This window comes from Eimeria acervulina, genomic scaffold, assembly GCF_000499425.1.
Source record: "Eimeria acervulina Houghton genomic scaffold, Eah_scaff309, whole genome shotgun sequence".
In the NCBI taxonomy this organism is placed as follows: domain Eukaryota; phylum Apicomplexa; class Conoidasida; order Eucoccidiorida; family Eimeriidae; genus Eimeria; species Eimeria acervulina.
The window spans coordinates 1-22195 of record NW_013547711.1 but is presented as its reverse complement, the minus strand read 5'-3'; the positions used below and the strand labels follow the sequence as shown (position 1 = coordinate 22195).

Genomic DNA, 22195 nt, shown 5'->3' with positions numbered 1-22195 from the left:
ACCCCGTCTTTGAACAAGCAGACAGCAACGAAGACGGCATGAGAAATTCCGCGAGGATCACCCTGGAGGACATTTCTGAAATTGAAGTCCGAAAAGGCAAACAGTTGAATGCTGACTGTGCATACGTTTAGAAAAAATAACAATACAAATACAAATACTACGGGAAACCGGAAGCACAACGGACAGAGATAGAGGAAACACAGCACGCACCGCCCGCACCTAAGAAGAAAAACGATATCAAATATACACCAAAAGATAGAAAACATAGCGGATAAGAGATAACAGCGCTCGATGGGGTAGCACTCTTTAAATATACAACAAGAAAGATAACGCAAAAGACAAATGTTACATTTCCGCTTCGTTCCCTCAGAGGCTGAAGGACCTCGACACTTCCCGAGCACCTTTACGCCCACAGAATGTTGAAGAGGATTTAGAGGAAAGAATACAAAGGGCGGCAGTAAGCAGATAAAATAGCGAAGATGCGTATATTCATAAATACATTTAGTCTTCTTGGTTCTTTTCGTGCAAAAGCGCGAGAGCTACATATACGGAATCAGAAAGCGCCCGGATGCCTGTTTTCCTGTACTACGTTACTTCCTTTCTGCAGGAGCTCCGAAGTAGAATTTTGCGATTTGACAGTGAAAGAAGGAAAAGGGATATTTTTGAAGGAGAAAATGCGAATTCTCCCTCGAATTCTGTGCTGGGCAGAGCTCAAGAGGCGAGCGAAGAAAACAGGGAAGAAGTCCGCACCATGAACAATATCATATTAAAATGCAAAGTCGACGCAATTCGAAGCCGACAAATTCAATTGAAAAGGTTTGGGAAATCACTTTAAACACTACAATTTAACTCCGCTGCATCCCAGTTGCTCTTCCTTTACTTGTACTTCACAGAGTCTGCTTTGTTTTCTTGAATCTTCATGCAAACTTGTAAATACATTTATTTAACAAAAACTCATATATTTACAATTTTTTGTTGAGGGTGTATGCATGCATATACGTATATATATATATACGCATCTATATTTTCTAAAAGTATTTGCTGCTTAGGCGGAGCAGTTGAAATTCGAAAACTGTTTCCTCAGGGAGGCGGCAGAAGAGAGAGAAAGACTCCAAAAGGAATTAGATGATATGATGGAAGAAGAAAGGATAAAAAGAGTCAAAGAAATCGACGAAAGAGACGCAGTGAGACTTCAACGCCTCAAAATGCAAGAAACGATGATTAGACAACAGATTGCAGAACGCCAGGTAAACAAGAAAAGAATAAACAGGTTGGTTAATAGGCCCCTACTGCCCCTTAATAGTAGCAATTCTTTTTATTATTGCTCGTATTATTATTATACCAAAACTGAAACGAAAAGCCGGCACACGTAGCTCACTTATTTACCTAGTTATCTCTTATTTACTGTCTTCAATCCCTTCTTTCGTATTAAAACCGAAGGCGCAAGATACTACCTACTCTCTTCAGCCTTTAATTTCTTATTCAGTTCTCTCTTCTTTTTCTTCATCTCCGATGCCTCCCTAGTGATGAATTCGCCTCTTTACCAATCCCTTTTCTCCCCCTCATCCTAACACTAAACCCTTAACCCTAACCAAATCCCTAAACCGCCAAACCCCAAACCCTAACCCTAGACCCTCATTACCATTCTACTTTTTAGAATGTTTCTTTTGCTGGTTAGTTGAAGAGGGAACTGGAACTGGAGGAGAGAGAAAGGGAAAGAGCACTTGTGCTGAAGCAGATGGAAGCCCTCAAGGTTCAAGATGCACTTTCAAGAAAACAAAAAGAAGAAGCAGCCAGAAATTTGCAACTCGAAGTTAATGCTCATAATCAAATGATATTAAACGGTAGGCGAACGCGCGGAGGAAAACACAGCACCAGCAAAACAACATGATTAAATCACTATACAGAAGGAAAAAGCACGCATCAGCATTTAGGAGAATGCCCTGAAAACGAATTCCCTGGAACCAAACTTCAGCAAGTGCTGTATATATTTATTGCTAATGGTCGTCGCCGTCGTCATTGTTGTTGTTGCCGTTGTGCTTGTTGTTGTTGCTGCTGCTAGTTGTGTTGCTGCTCTTTTTGTTTTTGTTTACTGTTGATGCCTCCTGCTCGATATTTGTTTCTGTTTGCTGCTGATTGAGCGTTGTATTTCTGAAGTTTTCTTCGTGCCCAGCACCCCCACATAAAACCAAGTAAAAACGTAAAAATAAAATACCAACTAGCAAACACCAACGCCGAGCAAACGAACAAACCCAAACAAATATCACGCCTAAAACGCCGACAGTTTGGAAGGCACTCCCGCGTCGCGCTGGGGTACCTTCCAACCTGCCTGCAATGCATGCAGTGCATGCGAAATAGGAGAAATAAACGAAAGAAGCACAAAAGTTGCAATATATAGACAAACGTGTGCCTTTTTATTTTAATTGTTCTATTGTCTGTCTATCGGTCTGAGAGTTGTGATGGTTGCTTGCATCTGCAGCGCCCGTACAGCACACGAGCAATCTATCCCTGCCTCTCGTTTGTTTATTTGTTTGCTTGTTCTTCTCTTTTGCATTCAATTGAAAAAGAAAAAGCTCAGCGTGCCGCCCTGGAGCAGCTGGAGGAGGAGAAGATTCTGCAGTATCAGCGCGAGAAGAACGCGAGAGAGAAAGAACAAGAAGAGAAAAAGCAACAACTAGAGGCAGCTAAACAAAGAGGATATGCTGCCATCTACGCCAAACAAGACAGGGAACTCGATAAGGCAGCTCAGCTCGACGCACTTAGAGCAAGAAGGCGTGTCTAAAAGCCACCATCTGTTGTTCTTCTCGTTATTATTACTGAGACAATACCATTTACATCAGGAAGAAGAGGCTAGTCTAGCAACAAAAACAGCATCCCTATAGACACTTCTACAGCCGTTCTTGCTACTTACATCTTCTTTACTCTCGTTAGGCAGGGGAGCAACCCAGAAGGAAGAGCGGAAGAGCTAAAAATTTAAAACTATCTATGGGCTGAACTGTCAAAGTAACGAACATGGATGAAGGGCAACATATATACATATATATATATGTATAATATATATATATATATATATATATACATATTCTATGCATTTGTATTATATGCATATGAAGTAGCATGCCGCAGCACAGTAGTTTTCAAGACCTCGAAAACACGTTAATAGAATCTATGTGGATAACGATGAAGAAGCCTAGAAAGCAAACCGCTGAATCGCAGTTGCTCTAAACCAACTATAGGGGGCGAGAAAAGATGAAGGAAGAGTTGATGTTCGTCGTTCTTGTCTGTACCCGCACTGCACACATCTGCTCCCACTGGTTAACGCCAGGGTTTAGGGTTTCGGTTGCACTGCACTGCAGGGCGATGGAAGAGAGGGAGCGTGTCGAGCGCCAGCGAGAGGAGGCTGAAGCGGCTCGCCAGCGAAAGCTGAACGACGAGTTGGCGCAGGCGAGGCTGCAGCAGCACCGGGAGAAGATGCTGAAGTTAGTTGAGACGGCAGTAGCAGAGAAGAAAGAATTTGATAGGGTTGCAGCGACCCAAAGAGAGCTCGCAGAAGCGGAACAGGCAAAGAGAGAAGCAGAAAAAGCAAGAAGAATTCAACATATGGCAGAACTCCGCAAACAAATCGAGGAAAGATCCAAAGAACTCGAAACACTCAAGAAAAAACAGCAAGCCGAAGCAGAGGCACTTCAACGTGCAGAAGAAGAAGACCAGCGAGTCATCGAAAGAGCCAGAGTCAGCCAAATCTTTTCCTCACCCTAATCCCCAACAAACTGAATAAAAGGAATAACAAAGAGCTTTTAAATAGTATCTTTTTCTCCAAGTTAATGCATTAAACAGCAATTAATGCTGCTAGCCAGGATTTTCAACTGTCCTCACACACTCATCTCTACTGCTATTTTTTATATATATTCTAAAGAACAGAATCCAGCTGGTGGTTATTGTTCCGCTCCCTTTAATTCTGATACGGCTGTGCAGGAAAGAAAACTCGCAGAACTGCAACAACTAAACGACGCCGAGAAGTACATCGCACAACTCCGCAAAGTTTGCGCCAAGTAGAAGAAAACCAACACCCACGCGTGCGGCTCCATGGGGCCCGCAATGGACCAACCACTGGACCACTCAAAAAATGCACTAATGGACGACTCAAGAAGGCAAAAGTCAACCACTGAGGAAAGCATTAGTGGTCCACTGAGGAAGGCAGCAGTGGACCACCGAAGAAAGCCTTACTGGACCACTGAGGCAAGCACCAGTGGACCGCTGCGGGGAGCAGCAATGGACCCCTAAGGAATGCAGCGGTAGACCATTGGTCCGTCGTTCTCTCAGAGGCGTTTGAGCGCTGTTGTTCTGAGACGCAGTGATGTAGTGCAGCGGCGAGGGCTACAGGGAGAAAAGAAACGACTGCATGCGACCTAATTACATTCCTTGGTCTCATATAAACCCACTTCAAAAGCACACAACCCTTCAGCGGCAGAACTGACGCTTGTCATCCGGCGCCCGCACACCTGCGAGAAGAAACAAAGAAAACGCCTCGCCGCTGCTGCACTGATGTTTGCTGCTGCTGCTGCACTGCTGTTTGCTGTTGCTGTTCTACTGTTTGTTGCTGCTGTACTGCTCTGTGTTGCGGCTGTTCCTGCTCTTATGCTGATAATAGCCGCCACTGCGTTCCTGCCTGCTGCTGCTGCATTGCTATTTGCTGCTGATTGCTGCTGCTTCTGCACTCATGCATGCAAAAGCTTCCGCCGGGAAAACGAAAACGCAATTTTTCTTTGCATGTACATAATTTATTGCAAATTAGAAGCATATAAGAAACATAACATAAAATATACAAGAAAAGTAGAATATACACAATATAAAATATATAAGTAGCCTAAAATAATATACATAGTATTAAATACCTACCATATATAATATATAATATAGAATATATGACTTTACAATATATATGTATGTATATTTATAGCTATATATATATACAAGTATATATATATAAATATATATATATATATATATATATATATATATATACTTGTATATATATATCAGAGGCCTGGGGCGTACCGTATGGGTTGGCGGCAGAGAATTTATGTCCGCTGGCGTTGAATCTTTTATTTTTTTTGTCATTGTTTCCTCTTCCCTTTGCTTTTAAATTTAAATCTACTTTTGGAGGCACTGCAAACCCAAACGCCCGGGCCACCCGCTGCAAGTCGAGATTATAAACATTAAAAATATCCTTCAAACCGTGAGATGCATACGCCTGCAAAACAAACACACAACAACACAAACAATATCGGCGGACTTCTTTAGGTATACCGAACCATGCACATATGTGCGCTTCGCTGCGTGCGAAGGTATAAAGGTATATATATATACATATATTTTGACAGTACGCGTATGTATATAGATGCAGATTCATAAATACCCATCCAGGCGACGCATATCGACGTGCATATATACATATATATACATATATATATATATATATATATATATGCAAGCGCAAAACTATGTGCATGCACATAACGCCACCTGCATAGGGAGATAGAGCTACCGAGATATAAATAGAGCCGCACGAAAAAGAATAAGCAGGTGTATGTTAAGCGATGTTTACATGGATGCAAGTATATGGTTATGTTGTGCAGAAATGTATGCGGCTACAAGACATGCAAATGCAGCAGCGACAGGCAGTGAAACAGAATAAGAATAATAAGGAAAGAAGGAAAAACAAGAAGAAGGAGAATATAAGAGAACTGAATAGGAGTAAGAATGATAAGAATAAGAAAAAGACGACGGAGAATAAGAATACGAGTACGCATATGTGTAAAGAAAAGGAATATGGATAAAACAAAGAATGAGGCGAATAAGAATGCGAATAAGGATCAGAAGAAGAACAGAACGAGAGAAAGAATAGGAAGAATAAGAAGACAAACAATACTCCCCCACCCCTTCAGCAACAACACCAGCAGAGACTGCCCCGTACTTCATCCCTCTGCATTCCGCTATCATCAGCATAGATTCAGAATAACTGTAGCTGCTTTATATGAAGAAGAGCAATAATACAGTTGCTTTTAATAAGGATAAGGAGAGAAGAACTGGTGCCTTTGCTTACGTGTAGGTAGGACCTGTAGGCGTCGCGTGAGGACTTGTGCAAATAATAATTCTTTTCAATGAGGCGCTCCAGCTGCGTCTGAACGTTGGCGAGTTTAGACGAGGGGAAAGTGTATTCATTAAGCGGCACACCCGCTTGTTTTAAGTACCTCAGAAAGCCAACCTCTTCTGGCATCAAAAACAAAAGTGCTTTGCCTTTGCCGCCTGCCCCACGAGCCGTGCGACCTACGCGGTGTATGTACTCCCTGGGATCGTCTGGAGGATCGACTTGCACGATCCAGTCGACCTGCATATTTTGTTCATCCGGGAAGCAACAACAAATGCAAACAAGCACAAGAAAGCACCACTTAGACTCAAAAATGCAGCTAATAGGCAGTTGGCCTCGCCTGCTCATTCCTCCTTTGCAAATGCAAAAGAGAAGAAATGAAGAAAAGACTCACCTTCGGAATGTCTAGACCTCGGGCCGCAACATCTGTGCAAAGAAGGATTCCTTTCTGAGACGACAAAGAGACGGCATGCAAAGACCAGCTGCATGTCTAGCTGCCTGTACACCGAAAGGGCCTGTGTAGCTGCCTGTACATCTCAGGGGTATCCTATCCTCTGCTGCACACCTCTGCTTCGCAGAACTCGTAGTAAGTAGACATTCGCGCTGCTTGTTTCTTCTTGCCATGGATGCAGGTGGTGGGTAGGTCGATATAATTGAACAACTCGTCATGAAAGCGAACCGACATGCAGCTGCTAAAGAACACCATTACTTTTTTGTCTTTGTTCTTCTTTAAAAACGTAAACAACAACAAAAAACGCTGCTCAGCAGGACAAATCACGTAGCCTTGCTGCAACCCAGAAACCGTGGCCACGGCGTTCTGAACCTGCACAATCAAGAAGACGAAGAAACAAACAAAAGCAAACAACAGAGGAGCCGCGAGGTTAAAACACAAAAGGAAAACAACGCATGCATTCAAAAACTTCCTGCAACTGCTCCTTGCATGCATGCATGAAAGGCATGTAGCGACAGCTGCAATATGCATGCTTTTAATGCTAACTCACTTGCACAAGGACGGGTTTCTTGAGAGAAAGACGCGCCAAGTCGGCTACCTTTGCTGTTTGCGTTGCTGAGAATAAACATGTTTGCCTTTGTTTAGGAAGCAACGCCAAAATTGCATTCATTTCCTCTTCAAATCCAATTTCTAAGATGCGATCGGCTTCATCGATCACCAGAGACAAAAGATTCTTATACACAAACCCCTGAACACAAACATCCAACAATCATGCATGCATGCATGCATGTATGAAAACATCTGCAACGAGACAGCAGTTTGTATTGCCGTTGCTCCAGGTCTTCATGCACAAGTCCTCTTTGTGTCTCAGAGTATGCATACACCCGAAATGTTTAATTTATTCAATTTGTTAGGACCCAGAAGCAAGTTTGTTTTGTTAATCCTTCTCTGCAAAACACAAAGGTGAGCCGCCTTCTCACCTTTGTGTTTTGCATATGATCCAGAAGCCTTCCGGGTGTAGCCACGAGGACATTAACCCCTTTTGCGAGTTTTTCTGCTTCATGTTTTCTGTTAGCTCCCCCCATTACGAGCCCCAGAGTTTGAGGGAGGTACTTGGAAAGCTCCACCGCCACATCGTATATCTGCAGAGACAACTCGCGAGTTGGAGATATTATAATAACCCCCGTGCCGTTACGCGGCAAAAATTTCACTTGGTACAGCAACTCAACGGCAGGAATCAGAAACGCCAGCGTCTTTCCAGAACCTGAGGAGACAGCACCAAACAGCAAGCAGAAAACTCAATGAAATATCATAAATAGCAAGCATCCTATACTAACCGCTGCAACAACAGCGGCAGCACCAGCAGCAAGGGGAAGAAGAGAAGAGTAGGAGCAGGAGAAAAGGCAACACGAACTACTATAGTTTCAGTTGCTGAAGCGAACAAACAAAGATGTTCCATCTATGAAATCCAGATAAGGGGCTAATCACCTGTCTTTGCTGCTCCCAATACATCTTTGCCTTCCAGCAAGCGCGGTATCGACTTGGCTTGGATTTCGGTGAGGCGTTCCATTTGCATCTCTTTGAGGGCGTTCTTTACTGGCTGACAAATGTCCAACGTTTCAAACAGAACCTCCGAAAAGAATCCACCGGATGCGCCTGCAGAGGAGAGAGGAAGGTGCAGATGCTTAAACCCATGCATGCATGCAACACGCTGCTGGTGCTGCTGCACACCACACTGTGTCTAAGCTGGCAGCAGCGACGGCGACAATACAGCCAATCACCAATCCCTTATCCTTCCTCCACTGCATGAATGGACAGGGTTTTCACCTGAAGGTGCTTTCTTTCCCGCTGCATCTGTCTCAGCTGCTGCAGGGGCCCCCTCCTCCTCTTTGGCCACATCCATGGGGGCCCCACCGTCCTCTGCAGGCACCTCTTCGCGTATATCATGCTGCGTATCGCTGCTGCTCGTTGAATCTTCTTCGTCATGCGGAGGTGCGCTCTGCGCAGAAGAAATGAGTTTCTTCTCGCGCGTAACTTTGGCCTTTTCAGCGACATTACGACGCTTTTTCCGGTTTTTCTCCTTCTCCCCTTTCATCGTCTGTTCACTAGCCTAACGCCGATCTGAAACAAGTCTCAGCCAACTGCGCTGTGTGAAGGAGAGAAAATGGTATTACTACCTTGAAAATACAAAAATGCCAGAAGGCGTCTGAGTGCACCCGAAAGGGGGGGGGAAAAAGGAAATAATTGCCTCAGCAAAAGCCACGACGTCTGTTATCTTCCTTTCGCAAAAACTGTGCGCAACGTGCAACAGATCGGGCCGTTGTAGCTGAAGAAATGAACTGACCGAGTTTCCAGTCGGCCACACTCCGGATTTCTCTTGCGGTGTATCGACAGCTACGGAAAGCGTGGGATTCTGAACTAACGCTCACGAATCCGTTTGTACGAAACTAGAAGCCAATATAATCCGTTTATTCATCAAATTAATTGACAAGTTCGCTTTTTTTCACATTCTTCTTTCCCCGCCCCACAGAGGATCCCAGAAAAGGGCCCTTAAAAGGGCCCCTGGCCGCGGGGCCCCTGGCCTCGGGGCCCTTGTAGTAGACTGGCACCGTAGGAGCAAGGTTCGTCTTCTATCAACGTTTTAAAAGGAAAAACAAGAAGCTAAAAATAGCAACAAATATGTTTGGCATCGATTTATCGAAAATTACAAAATTTTCCAAATGTTTTAGCGGAATTACCACTGCGAGAACCGCCACGCGGTATGCACAATCAACCGGCGCATGCATGCAGCAGAACGGGGCTTGGCTGTTAAATTTTTAACGGTGGAGACCAGAGGCAAGGTATTGTTTTTCTTTTGCTTTTTCTGTAGATGGACACAAGAAGTGTCTTTTGTTCTTCTAATTCTTCATCAGCTCTCGCGCTTCCGTCATACGCTGCGGCTGCAGGGAGCAGCTGCGGCTGCCGGGCTGCTGGCTCGCCGGCTTTTCCTTCTTTCTTTCTTTCTTCTTGTTTTTTCAGTCTCTGTACACCGCAGGAGCGGGACAGATAACTCATATTGGTTCATTTTTTCTACTTCTCCATCAATCCCTCTCAAGAACGGCTGCTGGTGGCGCGGCGGCCAGGGGCATACACTGGAGTTGAATATGACAGTCACAACGGGGCCCCCAACAGGTGCTGCCGCCTCCTGCAACGAAACAGCAATCACTAGTGAAGCAACACAACTACAGCAGCAGGTAACAGCTCATTCAGCCCAGCAGATAAACCCACAGGCCGTACAGGTGCTCCAGCAAGCAGACCCTGGGGGGGCCCCTGCAGCAGTTGCTGCTAATACTGGTGCTGCTGCTGCTGCAGCAGCAGCAGAAGGAGCACACACAGGAGCAACACCTAGGCCAGAAGCGGCAACAGCCGCAACAGCAGCACCCGTAGCGCCAACAGCTGCCGCACTGCCTGCAACAGCAGTGGCAGTTGCTCCAACAGCAGCACCAGCAGCAGAAGCGGCAGCAGTACCCGCAACAGCTGCAGCAGTGCCCGGAGCAGAAGGAGTACCGGCAACAGCAGCAGCAACACCAGCAGCAGCAACAGCAGCAGCAGCAACACCAGCAACGACGGCATCATCCCTCCCAGCAGGAGCCGAGGTGCCGTCTGCCGGCCCCACAGGGGAGTCCCCATCTGCGCCTCCAGCAGCATCAACAGGAGTGACAACACCAGCAGCAGCAGCAGCAGCATCACCAACAGCACCAGCAGCCTCTATTGCTGGTGCTGCTGTACCTTCGGGAGCAGAAGCAGCAGCGCCAACGGCAGTCGCAGCTGCAGGCCCCGGTGCGCCTGCAACGCCTTCGTTAGCAGGGGCGGCGTCAACATTAAATTCTCCTGCTGCTGGAGGTTCAGGAGGGGCTGAGTCTGTTGCTTCTGTCTCTGCTCCTGTCTTAAATGGCACAGTACACGGCTGTCACTGTGCATGCGGCGAGTTGTATCTAACAGAAGCCGAGCATGCGGCTATAGAGGCATTCTTTGCTTCTGTTGGGGGTTCTTCTTCTGGGCCCTGGCGGCTGCTGGAAGTGCCGGAGGGGCCCTCTACAGGCTCTCGTAAGTCAAAGAAGGGTTCAGCAGCAAAACGCGTAGCGGGGGCCCCCCCCAGTGCCCTAGGGGGCCCCCAGGAGCGACAACGTCGGCAGTCTGTTGCAAGCTATGGGGGCCCCCCTGCTGCAGCAGCGGTTGTAGCAGAGCTCCCAAAGACACGATCATCTCGCCTTCGTAGTGGAGGATTGGGGGCCCCCCTTGGGGGCCCCCCACTTGGAGGGGCCCCCCCTGCTGCTGCAGATGCTGAAGACTGGCCGCAAAGGATGCAGCGTATATTGCTAGAGCTGTGCAGGCAGCCCGTGTGTCTGCCTTTCTTACCTCGTGTGTCTCCTAGCGATGCTCATTATAATGAGTTAGCGAGAAAGGTGTTCCCTGCTGTGCCTCTAAGCCTGGAGACAGTATTGGATAGGCTGGAGCAGGGAGGGTATTACAGCCGTAGTTTAGAAGTTTTTAATGATATTTATTCTGTCTTTCTTTGTGCCTTTCGTTACTATGAGCCCGGCCATCAGTACTGGATGATGGCGCATGAAGCAGCGCTTGCATTCAGCGCTCTCACAGTAGGCGAGCCTTTGTGCAACGTATTCGGGCCTCCCCCCAACAGCAGCAGCAGCAGCAGCAGCAGCAGCAGCAGCTTCCACGGGAATGCTGCTAGCCATGCAGACGACCACTGGGAATTGTCTTCTTCTAGAAGTACAAACCACAGAAACGCAGCAAGAAATGCAGCAAAAACAAAGACACCCAAAAACTATGATAGTGAGGCCGCCAGAATACCCCAACATACAATAAACCCTAAACCCTAAACACTGTTGTGCAGCTAACCTTAAGCCCTAAACTCCATCGTACAATAAACCCTAAGCCATAAACCCTATTGTGAAACTAAGCGTAAACCCTATTATACATCAAACCCTAAAGCCCTCTTATTCGCTTAGCTCTCAGCATCAGTAGGCATCAACCCCTAAACTCTAATGCATTTCAATCCATAGGCCCTATCATACCCCAAACCCTTAAACCCTAAACCCTACCGGATCTTTAAACGCTTAGCTTCAGACACCAAACCCTAAACCCTAAAATGCACCACACCCTAAGCCCGACCCAGAGGACAAACACTCCATCATGTTGTTGTATTTTCTTTGTTCTTTCTGTCTATTTTCTTCTTTCGCTTGGGTTTCCCCTGCTATTTAGTACCGCACATTTAGGGTGTATGCAAACTGCAACTTCTGTCTGCTGCTGCTGCTGCGGTGCAGCACAACGAACCCGATCTCGTGGGGGAGCGAAGGGCTTCGCACCATCAGAGGGAGGTGGAGATATCCCGGTTTCAGTCGAAGAACGCCAAACATTTCAGGAGCTCCTCTCGCAGCTTAGCATGGATGCGCACTTTCAGGTGTCTGTACACTGCAGCAACGCAACATAAAACAAAACAATACCATACAATTCAACACAGCACAATGCAATGCAGTGCATGCAGCGCGTGAAGGCTGGAAGTGCATGCACAGCAACCCAGAAAGCCCCACAAGTAGCCCATGCATACATGCATGCATGCATGCGTTGCATGCGTTGTTATGTGGGCGAACGGTGTGTGGATATGAATGGCTTGAGACTGAGGCGTACATTACATCTGAACAGAGTTCGGCCCAGTGCTTGCAAAACATAACATAGGGTTTAGGGTTTAGAGTTTAGGGTTTATGTTCCGCTTCAGCTGTACAACACGTTTAAAGATAGAGCCACTTGGGTTTCGTTCGATACGGGTGAAGTTGAGCTCGATGATGGCGCCACAATGCCCCACGTTTTCAGGTTTGCTGCTGCTGCTGCTGCTGCTGCTGCTGCTGCTTGTGCTGCTTTTGCTGTTGCTTGGGATGCTCTTTATGGTGATTATTCTTTGGCCGCTGCTTCACGTTTTGCTGCTGCTGCTGCGGCAGCATTTGATGGCGCCCACATCGCGCTGCTGCAGTAGCACGTATTGCCGGCCTACTTGCTGCTGCTGCTGCTGCTGCTGCTGCTGCTGCTGCTGATTGAGGAGTTGCAAAGTTGAGGTTTTTTTATTTGTTCAGGGAAATGGTACAGTGGTGTAAAGCACAAGTGTTGCAGATGCAGAGCCAGGCAGGAATGAATACGCACGCTGCGCTTGCTGCTGCGGCCCCACAGCTGCAGCAAGTCCCTGCAGCAGACCCATCTGTAAGCCCCTGCTGCTTTGCTGCTGCTCCTTTGCTGCTGCTGCCACTGCATGCATGCGTGCATTTGGAAGGGTGGGGGCCCGGGGGTTAGCAGCCATTGTCATCATTATTTCTCTTGTTTTTATCGCTGTTCTCGCAGCTAGTTTTATTTATTATTATTGTTGCTTGCTGTTATTGCTGCTGCTGCTGTATCCTTATTCTTGTTTGCGTTCGCCTTGTTTCTGCTGCTCTTGTTTTTATTGTGGTTGCTGGTCTTGTTATTGCTATTATTATAAATAGTTATAATATTACTAATATTATTGCTGCTATCACTGCTTTTAATTGTTTCATTCTTATATTTTGCTATTTAGCTGTAGGCAGTAGTGTTACGGCTATACATACAATAATAATATTAACAATAATAATAGTATTAATAATATTAAAACATTAAATGTTACTTTTATAATTTTGATTGTTATTATCATTATCTTCCTTTCTCCATCATGTTAAAAATATTATCTCGTTGTATTTGTTGTTTTTGTTTAAATAATAATAATTATTAATTCTTATACAATTATTATTGTTTATTTGTACTTGTATTTGTATTATTATTATTATTATTATTATTATTATTATTATTATTATTATTATTATTATTGTTTGTATTTAAATGGGTTTTATTCTTCTTATTTCATTAAATCGTAGTTATTTAAATTAATTTTATTATTATTACTAATTACGATTATTATTTAAATGTATTTGTACATGTTGACATGCATAATATTATTATTATAATTATACTTGCTATTAAATTGCATTTATTTAAGTTATTTTTGTATCACATTATTATTATTATTATTATATTCGTTATTATTATTAAAATGTTTTTATTCAAATTATTATTGTTGTTGTTGATTGCATTTATTTAATTTGTTATTATTAAATTGCATTTATTAAATTATCTTTATTTAAATTATTATTATTATTAATTGCGTTTGTTTTGCTCAGAAGGAATTACAGCCTCCTGCAAAGCGAATGAGGGCCTCAGAAGACAGCGCCTCCTCAGACTCTTCCGCGGGTTTGTTTTGTTTTTGTTTTATTTGTTTTGTTTGTTTGTTTGTTTTGTTTTGTTTTGTTTTGTTTTGTGTGTTTGTCTTGTTTTGTTCGTTTTGCTTGTTTGCTTGCTTGTTTTGTTTTGTTTTGTTTTGCTTGTTTTGTTTTGTTTGTTTTGTTTTGTTTTGTTTTGTTTTGTTTGTTTTGTTTGTTTTGTTTTTGTTTTATTTGTTTTGTTTGTGTAACAATGCATGCATTGAAATGGAATTGATTTTCTGCATTTGTTTTGCTGCATGCGGGTGTCTTTGTTTGCCTTTTTAAATGATATATTTTGTTTTTTTGTCGAAACAGGTTTTAGGTGTATGTACACCTCAAAATATTTGCGTGGTTGTTTTTGTCTGTGTGCAGATTTAAGTGATGACGATTTCTGACGGCTCCCTCTCTATATACACCTTGCTGCTGTTGCTGCTGTTGCGGCTGCTGCGGCTGCGGCTGCTGCTGGTGTAGCCAAATGAGCAGACCACTGCAGCAAGAACAGCAGCAGCAGAAGCAGCAGCAATGTTTGCTGTGTTTATGCTCTGCAGCAGACAATTTTTCCCTTGAGTTTCATTTTTGTTCGAAAGGGAAGGCAGCAGCAGCAGCTGCAGCAGCAACAGCAGCAGCAGCAGCAGCAGCATTGGCAGCAAGAGCAGCAGCAGCAGCAGTAGTAGTAGTAGTAGCATTAGCGAAAGCAGTAACATTAGCTGCAGCCTCTATAGCGGGTTTATTTATTTACCTGTCTTTGTTTGAGCACCCAATGACGGCAGTTTGTTTGTTGTTATTTGTTTGCTTCGGGTCCTTCTGCATTTGTTTGTTTGCTTTCTTTATAGTTCTTTCTTTGTGTTTATATGTATTATATATACTCTTACTGTCGTAGTTGTTATTAACTCTATATCTTTTGCATGAATATATGTATATATATATGTACATATATATATATATATCTGTATATAGTACTAAGATCTCACTAGATAATAATGCGTATGATAGTGATATATATATATATATATATATATATATATATATATATAATATAATGCAGCCGGTGTTGCAGAGGACAGTGCGGAGGATCTGAGGCCCTTAAACGATGCCTCAGAAAATGAGGGTTTAGGGTTTAGGGTTTAGGGTTTGGTGGCTCGTGCTGCAGCATTTAGGATTCTGTACGTGTGCCTTCCTTCAGGGTTTAGGGTTTAGGGTTTAGGGTTTAGGGTTTAGGGTGGAGTTTAGGGCTTACAGCTGAGCGGTTGGCTAAGCACACATACCGTACATTCTTTACTTTATTACCTAACCAAGGAAGCAACAATAGTCTACGCACTTGCAGCAACAACAGCAGCAACAACAGCAGCAGCAGCTGCAGAAGTTCAGTGTCTCGGCAGCAGCAGCTGTGCGTGGCTGTCTGTGCACAGCTGCTTCTGCGCTGCCCCTTATGCTAAATAAATATCTCTTTGAAGTTGAAGTATATTAATTTGATTAAAAATATATTATTCTCACGTTTGTTTCTACGATAAAAAACATAAACACCCAGTTTCTGGCCGCTGCTGCAGCAGGCTGCAGCAGCAGCAGCTTTAGTAGCAGCATCGGCAGCTGTGCTGCTTCGCCTTTTCTTACAGAGCATTATTTTTATATTTAAATTGATTTAAATTCATTAAAATGCATTGAAACTTCTCTTTCTAATAAACCCTCTTCTTCTTCTACCCCGCAACAGCAACTGCAGCAACAGCAGTAGCAGAACCATAGACAGCAGCAGCAGCTAAGTGCTGCTTGCTGCTCTGCTGCTACCCTCAGGCCTCATATTAACAAACCCAGGGTTTTTTATAGCACCTAAACGCATGAAGAGGCCCTGCAGCAGCAAACACTTTATCTCATCATGATGAACAGGGGGCCCCTCCCCCGACGCTCGGCAGTGCTAGCTGCTGCTGCTGCACAAGCAGATGAAGAAACAGGGGCCCCCAAGGGCCTCCACCCAGCACCTCCACACCAAATTGCCTCCTCTAAAAGACGCAAGAAACATGAAGCTACAGACACTGCAGCACCGACTACAGCAGCAGCAGCAGCAGCAGCAGCAGCAGCAGCAACTGCAGCAGCAACTGCAGCAGCAACTGCAACACCTCCAGAGGCAGCAGCAGAAACAACAGCAGCAGATGAGGGTCAACTGCAGCACAGCGTTCTTAGCGACGCCTTAATACAGCAGGTGACGAAGTGCCCTGATAGAGTCCCTAAGATTGAAGTCCAGTTGCAGTGCAGCAGCAGCAGCAGCAGCAGCAGCAGCAGCAGCAGCAGCAGCAACTGCAGCAGCAATAGCTTCAGCTGCCGAATTACATACCCCACTCTCCCCCCCTTCCGGGGGGTCGCGGTATCCAAGGGGCCCCTCATCAGTACAGCAGCAGCAGAGGGTTCCTACTTCAGCAGCAGCTGCAGCAGGTGCAGCAGCAGCAGCTCCTTGACCCCTAATCCGGCGGTCCCTGAAGTAAGAGGCCGGGGTCCCCACCCTGCTGCTGCTGCTGCTGCTGCTAGGGCAAGGTTTGACCGTGCGCTGGAAGTAGCAGCAGCAGATGTCTCTGCAGGGGCTTTGCGTCTGCCGCGGCTTTCGATGAGGGTAGCAGCAGCAACAGCAGCAGAAACAGCAGCAGCAGCAGCAGCAGGGGGAGCAGCATCAGCGGGAGCTGCTGAGGGTCAGCTTAGCTGCAGCAGGGAGAAGCGGCGGCAGCATAAACCAGAAGATGATACAAAGACAGATGCAGCGCTGCTGCGCTCTCCTGTGAATTTCAAGGGGTATGTAGGGGCCCCCAATCTCGGAGGGGGCCCCCTTCCTGGGGGCCCTCTCCTTGTGCTGCTGGGGGGCCCCTCTGGCAGCGGGAAGAGCACGCTGCTGCCTCTGCTGCTGCACCTTTTAATGCGTAGTTTTCCGCTGCTCAGCAGCTGCAGCAGCAGCAGCAACAGCAACAGCAGCAGCAGCAGCGGCGGCGGCGGCGCTTCCTATCTGCTGCTGTCTACAGACGCACTTAGACAACTCCTGAGGACGGCTGCTGCTGCTGCAGGGGGCCCTGAAGCAGCAGCAGAAACAGCAGCAGCAGCAGCAGCAGCTGGGGGCCCCCATCAGTCGCTTATTAGGGATCTTCTCTTCAGCAGCACTTACAAACTCAAACACATTGCAGAGCAACAGCTGCAGCGAGCAGAAGCAGCAGCAGCACCAGGAGCAGAAGCAGCAGCAGCAGAACCAACAGCAGCAGCAGCAGCAGCAGCTACGCAAGGCAATAAAGACATCTCGCAGATGCAGCACAAGATAGAAAATGATATAAGAGAAGAATTAGGGTTTGTAAGGGGGGCCCCCGAGCCGACTGTTTGTTTATCATGCGGAGAGAGGGGCCCCTGCTCCTCTCTGCTTGGTATGCTGCAGCAGGCGGTGTTGCTGCAGCAGCTTATTCTAGAACCCCTTATCACTTCCTTAATGGGGCCCCCTACAACCCAGGGGGCCCCCAGCAAAGGGGGCCCCCCCCCCAAGCGGACCCCCAGTAAAGGGGGCCCCCTCCCCAAGGGGCCCACCAGTAAAGAGGGGGCCCCCAGCACTGGGGGCCCCCCCTTAAAGAACGGGGCTGCCGATACCCTCAGCGAAGCTGGCAGCCCCGTAGAAGAAAAAGCAGCTATTGCTGAGAATAAAGATGCTGCAGTAGGGGGCCCCAGTGCTGCAGGGGGCCCCCTTGGGGGCCCCCCTGGGGGGGCCCCTCAGTTGGTGTTAGTTGAGGGTGTTCATCTAACGCCTGGGTTTGCTGCGCGCATGCAGCGGCTGTATGGAAGCCGTTGTTTGTCTCTTGTTGCTTTTTGCTATTCTCGAGAGGAGCATACAAGGAGGCTGGAGAAGAGACAGCCTGCTGCTGCTGCTGCTGCTGCTGCTGCTGCTGGTGCTGGTGATGCTGATGGGGGTGGGGCCAGCGGCGCTGCTGCTGCTGCTGCTGTTGCTGCCGCTGCTGCAGCCGCGGACGAAGATGCAGCAGCGGCAGACAGAGAACGGCAGCAGCAGCAAGAAGCCCCAACGTGCAGCAAATCGGAAGAACTAAGCTCTGAGGCGGGGGGAAGACAGAAGCAGCACGTCAGCAACAGCAGCAGCAACAGCAGCAGCAAATCCAGCAGCTGCAGTAACAGGTACCTGCAAAATCTCTCGTGCATTCGGTGTGCGCAGCTGCACTTGTGTCTCGCTGCAGCTTCTACCCTCTCAAAGACCAGCAGCAGCGGCATCAGCAGCAAGAGCAGCAGCAGCAAAACCAGCAGGACTAGCAGCAGCAGCAGCAGCAGCGGCTTGCAGGAGAACTACTTCCTCAGTGAGTTGTCTCCAAAGGGAGCAACAGCAGCAACAGCAGCAGCAGATACTCAGGCTTGTCTTAAAGACCTCGCAAAGCAAATTCTGGGGGCCCCCAGATGGGGGCCCCCTGCAGGTGCAGCAATTCCCCGCTGCTACCCAATAGCGACAGACAGCATCAACAGCAGTTTGCTGCTGCTGCAGCAGCTGGCGCAGAGCCAGTGGGCCTCCTTGCTGCAGTAATGCGAGGCAAAGACATGCCAGAATCTGCTGCAGCTGTTGCTGCTGCTGCTGCTGCTGCTGCTGCTGCAGCGTGATAGCACACTCCAGGCGGACGCAGGGAGCTGCAGCAGCAAACAGCAGGAGCTGTTGCTGCAGTTGCTGCTGCATGCGTCTGCGCAGCAGCAGCAACCACGCGTGCCACACAACAGCAGCAGAGATTCCTGCAGCAGTTGCTGCTGCTGCTGTTGCAGCAGCGACTCCTGCAGCTGTTGCTGCTGCTTCAGCAGCAGCAGCAGGTGATTAGTTTTAAGTGGCGTAGAGAACTCGCCTGATGATGATTTTAGGGTTTAGGGTTTAGGGTTTAGGGTTTAGCCGCCAGTTGCTGTGCCCCCCCCCAATCTCTTTTGCCTCTCGACTACCTCCGGGAAGAATTTAATTAAAAATGTTGTGTATGTAACACCCGCACTCTCTTCAACTGTATGCGCAGACACTGCAGCAGGCTGAATACACAATTAGCAGCAGGAGCAGCAGCAGCAACAGCAACAACAGCCACAGCGTTATCTGCTGCAAGAGTAATGCACTTCGCAGCAGCAGCAGCGACAGAAAAGCAACAAAAGTAGCAGCAAGAGAAGGAGCAGCCAGAGCCCCATATAGAGCAGCAACAGTAGTACAAGCAAAGCAACATCAGCAGCAGTAGCAGCAAGAGCAGCAGCATCGCCAGCAACAGCACCAGTAGCAGCAGCAGCAACAGCAGCACCAGTAGCATCAGCAGCAACAGCAGCAAGATGCAGCAACAGCAGCACCAGTAGCATCAGCATCAACAGCACCACTAGCAGCAGCAGCAACAGCACCACTAGCAGCAGCAGTAGCACCACTAGCAGCAGCAACAGCACCACTAGCAGCAGCAGCACCACCACCACCACCACTAGCAGCAGCAGCAGCACCACCACTAGCAGCAGCACCACCACCACCACTAGCAGCAGCAGCAGCAGCAGCAGCAGTAGCAACAGGAGCAGCAGCAGCAGCAGCAGCGGACGAATTCTGCGCTGCAGAGGATGCCTTCAATGATGCCAGCAGCAAAAGCGCCGCAGTTAACGTGCGACAGATCTCTGGGCACTGCAATATATTTGTTTAAGAGCAGATTCTTGTCGTTCAGCATGTCTGCACAACAACAAATAACATAAACTATTCAATTTATATCTTTTTGTAGAAATAGTTCTATGTAAACAAACTATATATATATATATATCTATATATCTATATATATCTATATGTATATGTATATATATATATATAGAGCTATATAAACCATTTAATTTATAGCAATATGTAGAAATAGTTAAAACTAACCGAGATAAATAAACAATTTAATTAATAGACTTAAATATACAGCAATATATATATATATTGTTTTGATTGCATATTTGGGGTGTACGTACACTCTAGCTCGCTGTCTTGTGCCTTTAAAAGCTCCAAACTATGTCCGAAGAGAGCCCTCCAAACACAAGAAGCAACAAAACTAAGAATTGAGAGCAGACGTATCTCTCTTTTATTATTTCTTTCTCTATATATTAATAAATCTAATACGCGAGGCCCTATACGTAGGCCAAGCTCGTGAAGTCTGCACGAAAAAAATAATTAAAACAAACAAAACGCAAACAAATATATTATTGTAAGATAATATGTTTGCTTTGATCTTCTTGTATTTTACCTTCATAAGACAGATACAATTAACAAAATAATTATTATAAGACAGATACACACAAACAAATCATTTAAAGGATATTACTTACATCATAACAGAAAATAAAAATAAATAAAATTAATATATTATACACACAGATATAAACAACAAAACACTATCAAAGAAACAACATAGCATACACAAACAAACACCTGCAGAAAAATGCTGTTGCTGCTGCTGCTGCTGCTGCATGCTGCTGCTGCATGCTGCTGCTGCCTGGTGTCTGACCTGTCTTCCAAACGGTATCCTCTTTTAGCAGCACTTAATGAGTACTGAACGATCTCAGAGAAGAGAAAAGCAAAAGCGCTGAGGCTAACCTGAAGAAGAGTTAAGAAAAAGAAACAAACAAAACAAATAGCTGCATGCATGCGCTTCCTGCTGCTAACCAACAGGCATCGCACACAACTCACTAGGGGCCCCCAACCCCTTAAGGGGCCCCTTTTATGAATACTGCCTTCACCAGGGAGCCTGAACCTCTTTAAAAAGGAAGCCCCATTAGGGCGTATGATTATGTTATTATAAGGTATTTGAATGTTGAGATGCACAGACGGTGTAGCTCGCTGAACACCAGGGAGTGAAGACACACTGGAAGGGTTTAGGGTTTAGGGTTTAGGGTTGAGAGTTTAGAGTACCTCATGTTTAGACTTTTGCAGACTTCTCTCCAGAAGAGAAGGATGCGAGAGGCTTTTGCGGCGGTCTAATTTCCCCTTCTCCATTTTAATGCATTTGCTTACGAAATATCCTTCTATAGAATTAAAGGTGGTGAAAGAACGACAAAATAAACCCTGAAACTGTTAAAATGCTTCAGGTGTATACGCAGCTCAATCTGCACGCCTCCTCCTATACACCTGGGAACTTTCTTCGAAAAGTTTAATGAAATAATATATTTAATTGTTATAATCTATTTAAACTTCAAACAAACGCAGAGGGTTGGCCCTTACGCTGTGGAAACCGCAGCAATAAACCCCCTTTGTCTTAGAGCAGCTGGCAAAGGCCGCTGATGTCAGAGAAGAAAATCAACTCAAAGAGGCATTTGTGTATTATTTGTGTTTTATTTTTAGTATATATAATTGAAAAAACACAGAAAAAGAGAAATAAAAAGACGAAGGAAGCCAAACAAAGAGGCCCCCTGCAAGAGGCAGGGGTTATTATGTTTAGGGGCCCCTCTACTAGCAGCTGTTGCTAGTTAGTAAGTAGAACAGCATATAATGTAGAACAAACAAACAGAAGTTGTTTAATAATGTTTGAAATAAAGAATATGATTAAAAAGAGTAAAGACAATACTAAAAATGAATTAATAACTATTAAATGAAATTAAAACAAGTATTGATGGTCCCAACCGGTCTCGAACCGGCGACCTTTCGGTTATTAGCCGAATGCTCTAACCAACTGAGCTATAGGACCTGTCGTGAAACCCTTTTCTTCTTTGTCTCCTCCTTTCTTCCCTTTTCATTATTCTCTAATTTATATATTTATGTAACTAATTGTTTATATTTCTATGCGGATACGTTCATCATTCAGGTGTATTATACATCGGTGTTGTGGCTCTCATTAATAAGCTATTTTTATTTGCAAAGGCTGAGAAAAGAGTAAAGAAAGAACAAGAAGCTCAGCTTGTTATATAGATGTTTGTTTATTTTTCTTTGCTTCTTCATTACTCTTTTAAGTCTACTTATTCAACCAGACAGAAGAAGCGCAATTAAGAAGCTGCATGCAGTTAGCATTATATATTATAAAGTATAACATGAATTAATTAGGAATAAGTGAATAAAGTATAAGACCCTGATCTATCATATGGGCCCCCCAGGGGCCTCTCTTTCTTTTCTCTGTATATGATAGTAGGGGCCTCAGTACCTGCCTTTGAGTTGCAGTGTATGTACAGATGCATTTAGAAATACCCCACATCTTCCACCTTTAGAATATTCATCATTTTAAAAAAATCAAAAGATGAACAGGTCCTATAGCTCAGTTGGTTAGAGCATTCGGCTAATAACCGAAAGGTCGCCGGTTC

The 22195-nt window shown here is 45.7% G+C and overlaps 4 protein-coding genes across 4 annotated transcripts; 3 read left to right on the top strand and 1 right to left on the bottom strand.

Annotated features, from left to right (window-relative positions):
• Nucleotides 1-568: 568 nt before the first annotated feature.
• Nucleotides 569-4056, top strand: EAH_00032190 (hypothetical protein, conserved; the record flags this gene model as incomplete). The annotated part of the gene is made up of 6 exons (XM_013392333.1): nucleotides 569-742; nucleotides 1050-1247; nucleotides 1679-1844; nucleotides 2174-2192; nucleotides 3357-3732; nucleotides 3976-4056. The coding sequence occupies 6 exons, from the start codon at nucleotides 569-571 to the stop codon at nucleotides 4054-4056; spliced, it is 1014 nt and encodes a 337-aa protein (XP_013247787.1).
• A 405-nt stretch (nucleotides 4057-4461) lies between these two features.
• Nucleotides 4462-8697, bottom strand: EAH_00032180 (ATP-dependent RNA helicase, putative; the record flags this gene model as incomplete). Its single annotated transcript, XM_013392332.1, has 8 exons — nucleotides 4462-4502; nucleotides 5059-5254; nucleotides 6107-6391; nucleotides 6717-6974; nucleotides 7153-7335; nucleotides 7583-7866; nucleotides 8091-8258; nucleotides 8430-8697. 8 exons carry the CDS (start codon nucleotides 8695-8697, stop codon nucleotides 4462-4464), a joined length of 1683 nt encoding a protein of 560 aa, XP_013247786.1.
• Nucleotides 8698-9745: 1048 nt separating this feature from the next.
• Nucleotides 9746-14316, top strand: EAH_00032170 (hypothetical protein, conserved; the record flags this gene model as incomplete). The annotated part of the gene is made up of 6 exons (XM_013392331.1): nucleotides 9746-11435; nucleotides 11927-12063; nucleotides 12379-12473; nucleotides 12731-12854; nucleotides 13841-13910; nucleotides 14294-14316. The coding sequence occupies 6 exons, from the start codon at nucleotides 9746-9748 to the stop codon at nucleotides 14314-14316; spliced, it is 2139 nt and encodes a 712-aa protein (XP_013247785.1).
• Nucleotides 14317-15791: 1475 nt separating this feature from the next.
• EAH_00032160 (hypothetical protein, conserved) lies at nucleotides 15792-18461 on the top strand (the record flags this gene model as incomplete). Its single annotated transcript, XM_013392330.1, has 1 exon — nucleotides 15792-18461. One exon carries the CDS (start codon nucleotides 15792-15794, stop codon nucleotides 18459-18461), a length of 2670 nt encoding a protein of 889 aa, XP_013247784.1.
• Nucleotides 18462-22195: the final 3734 nt, after the last annotated feature.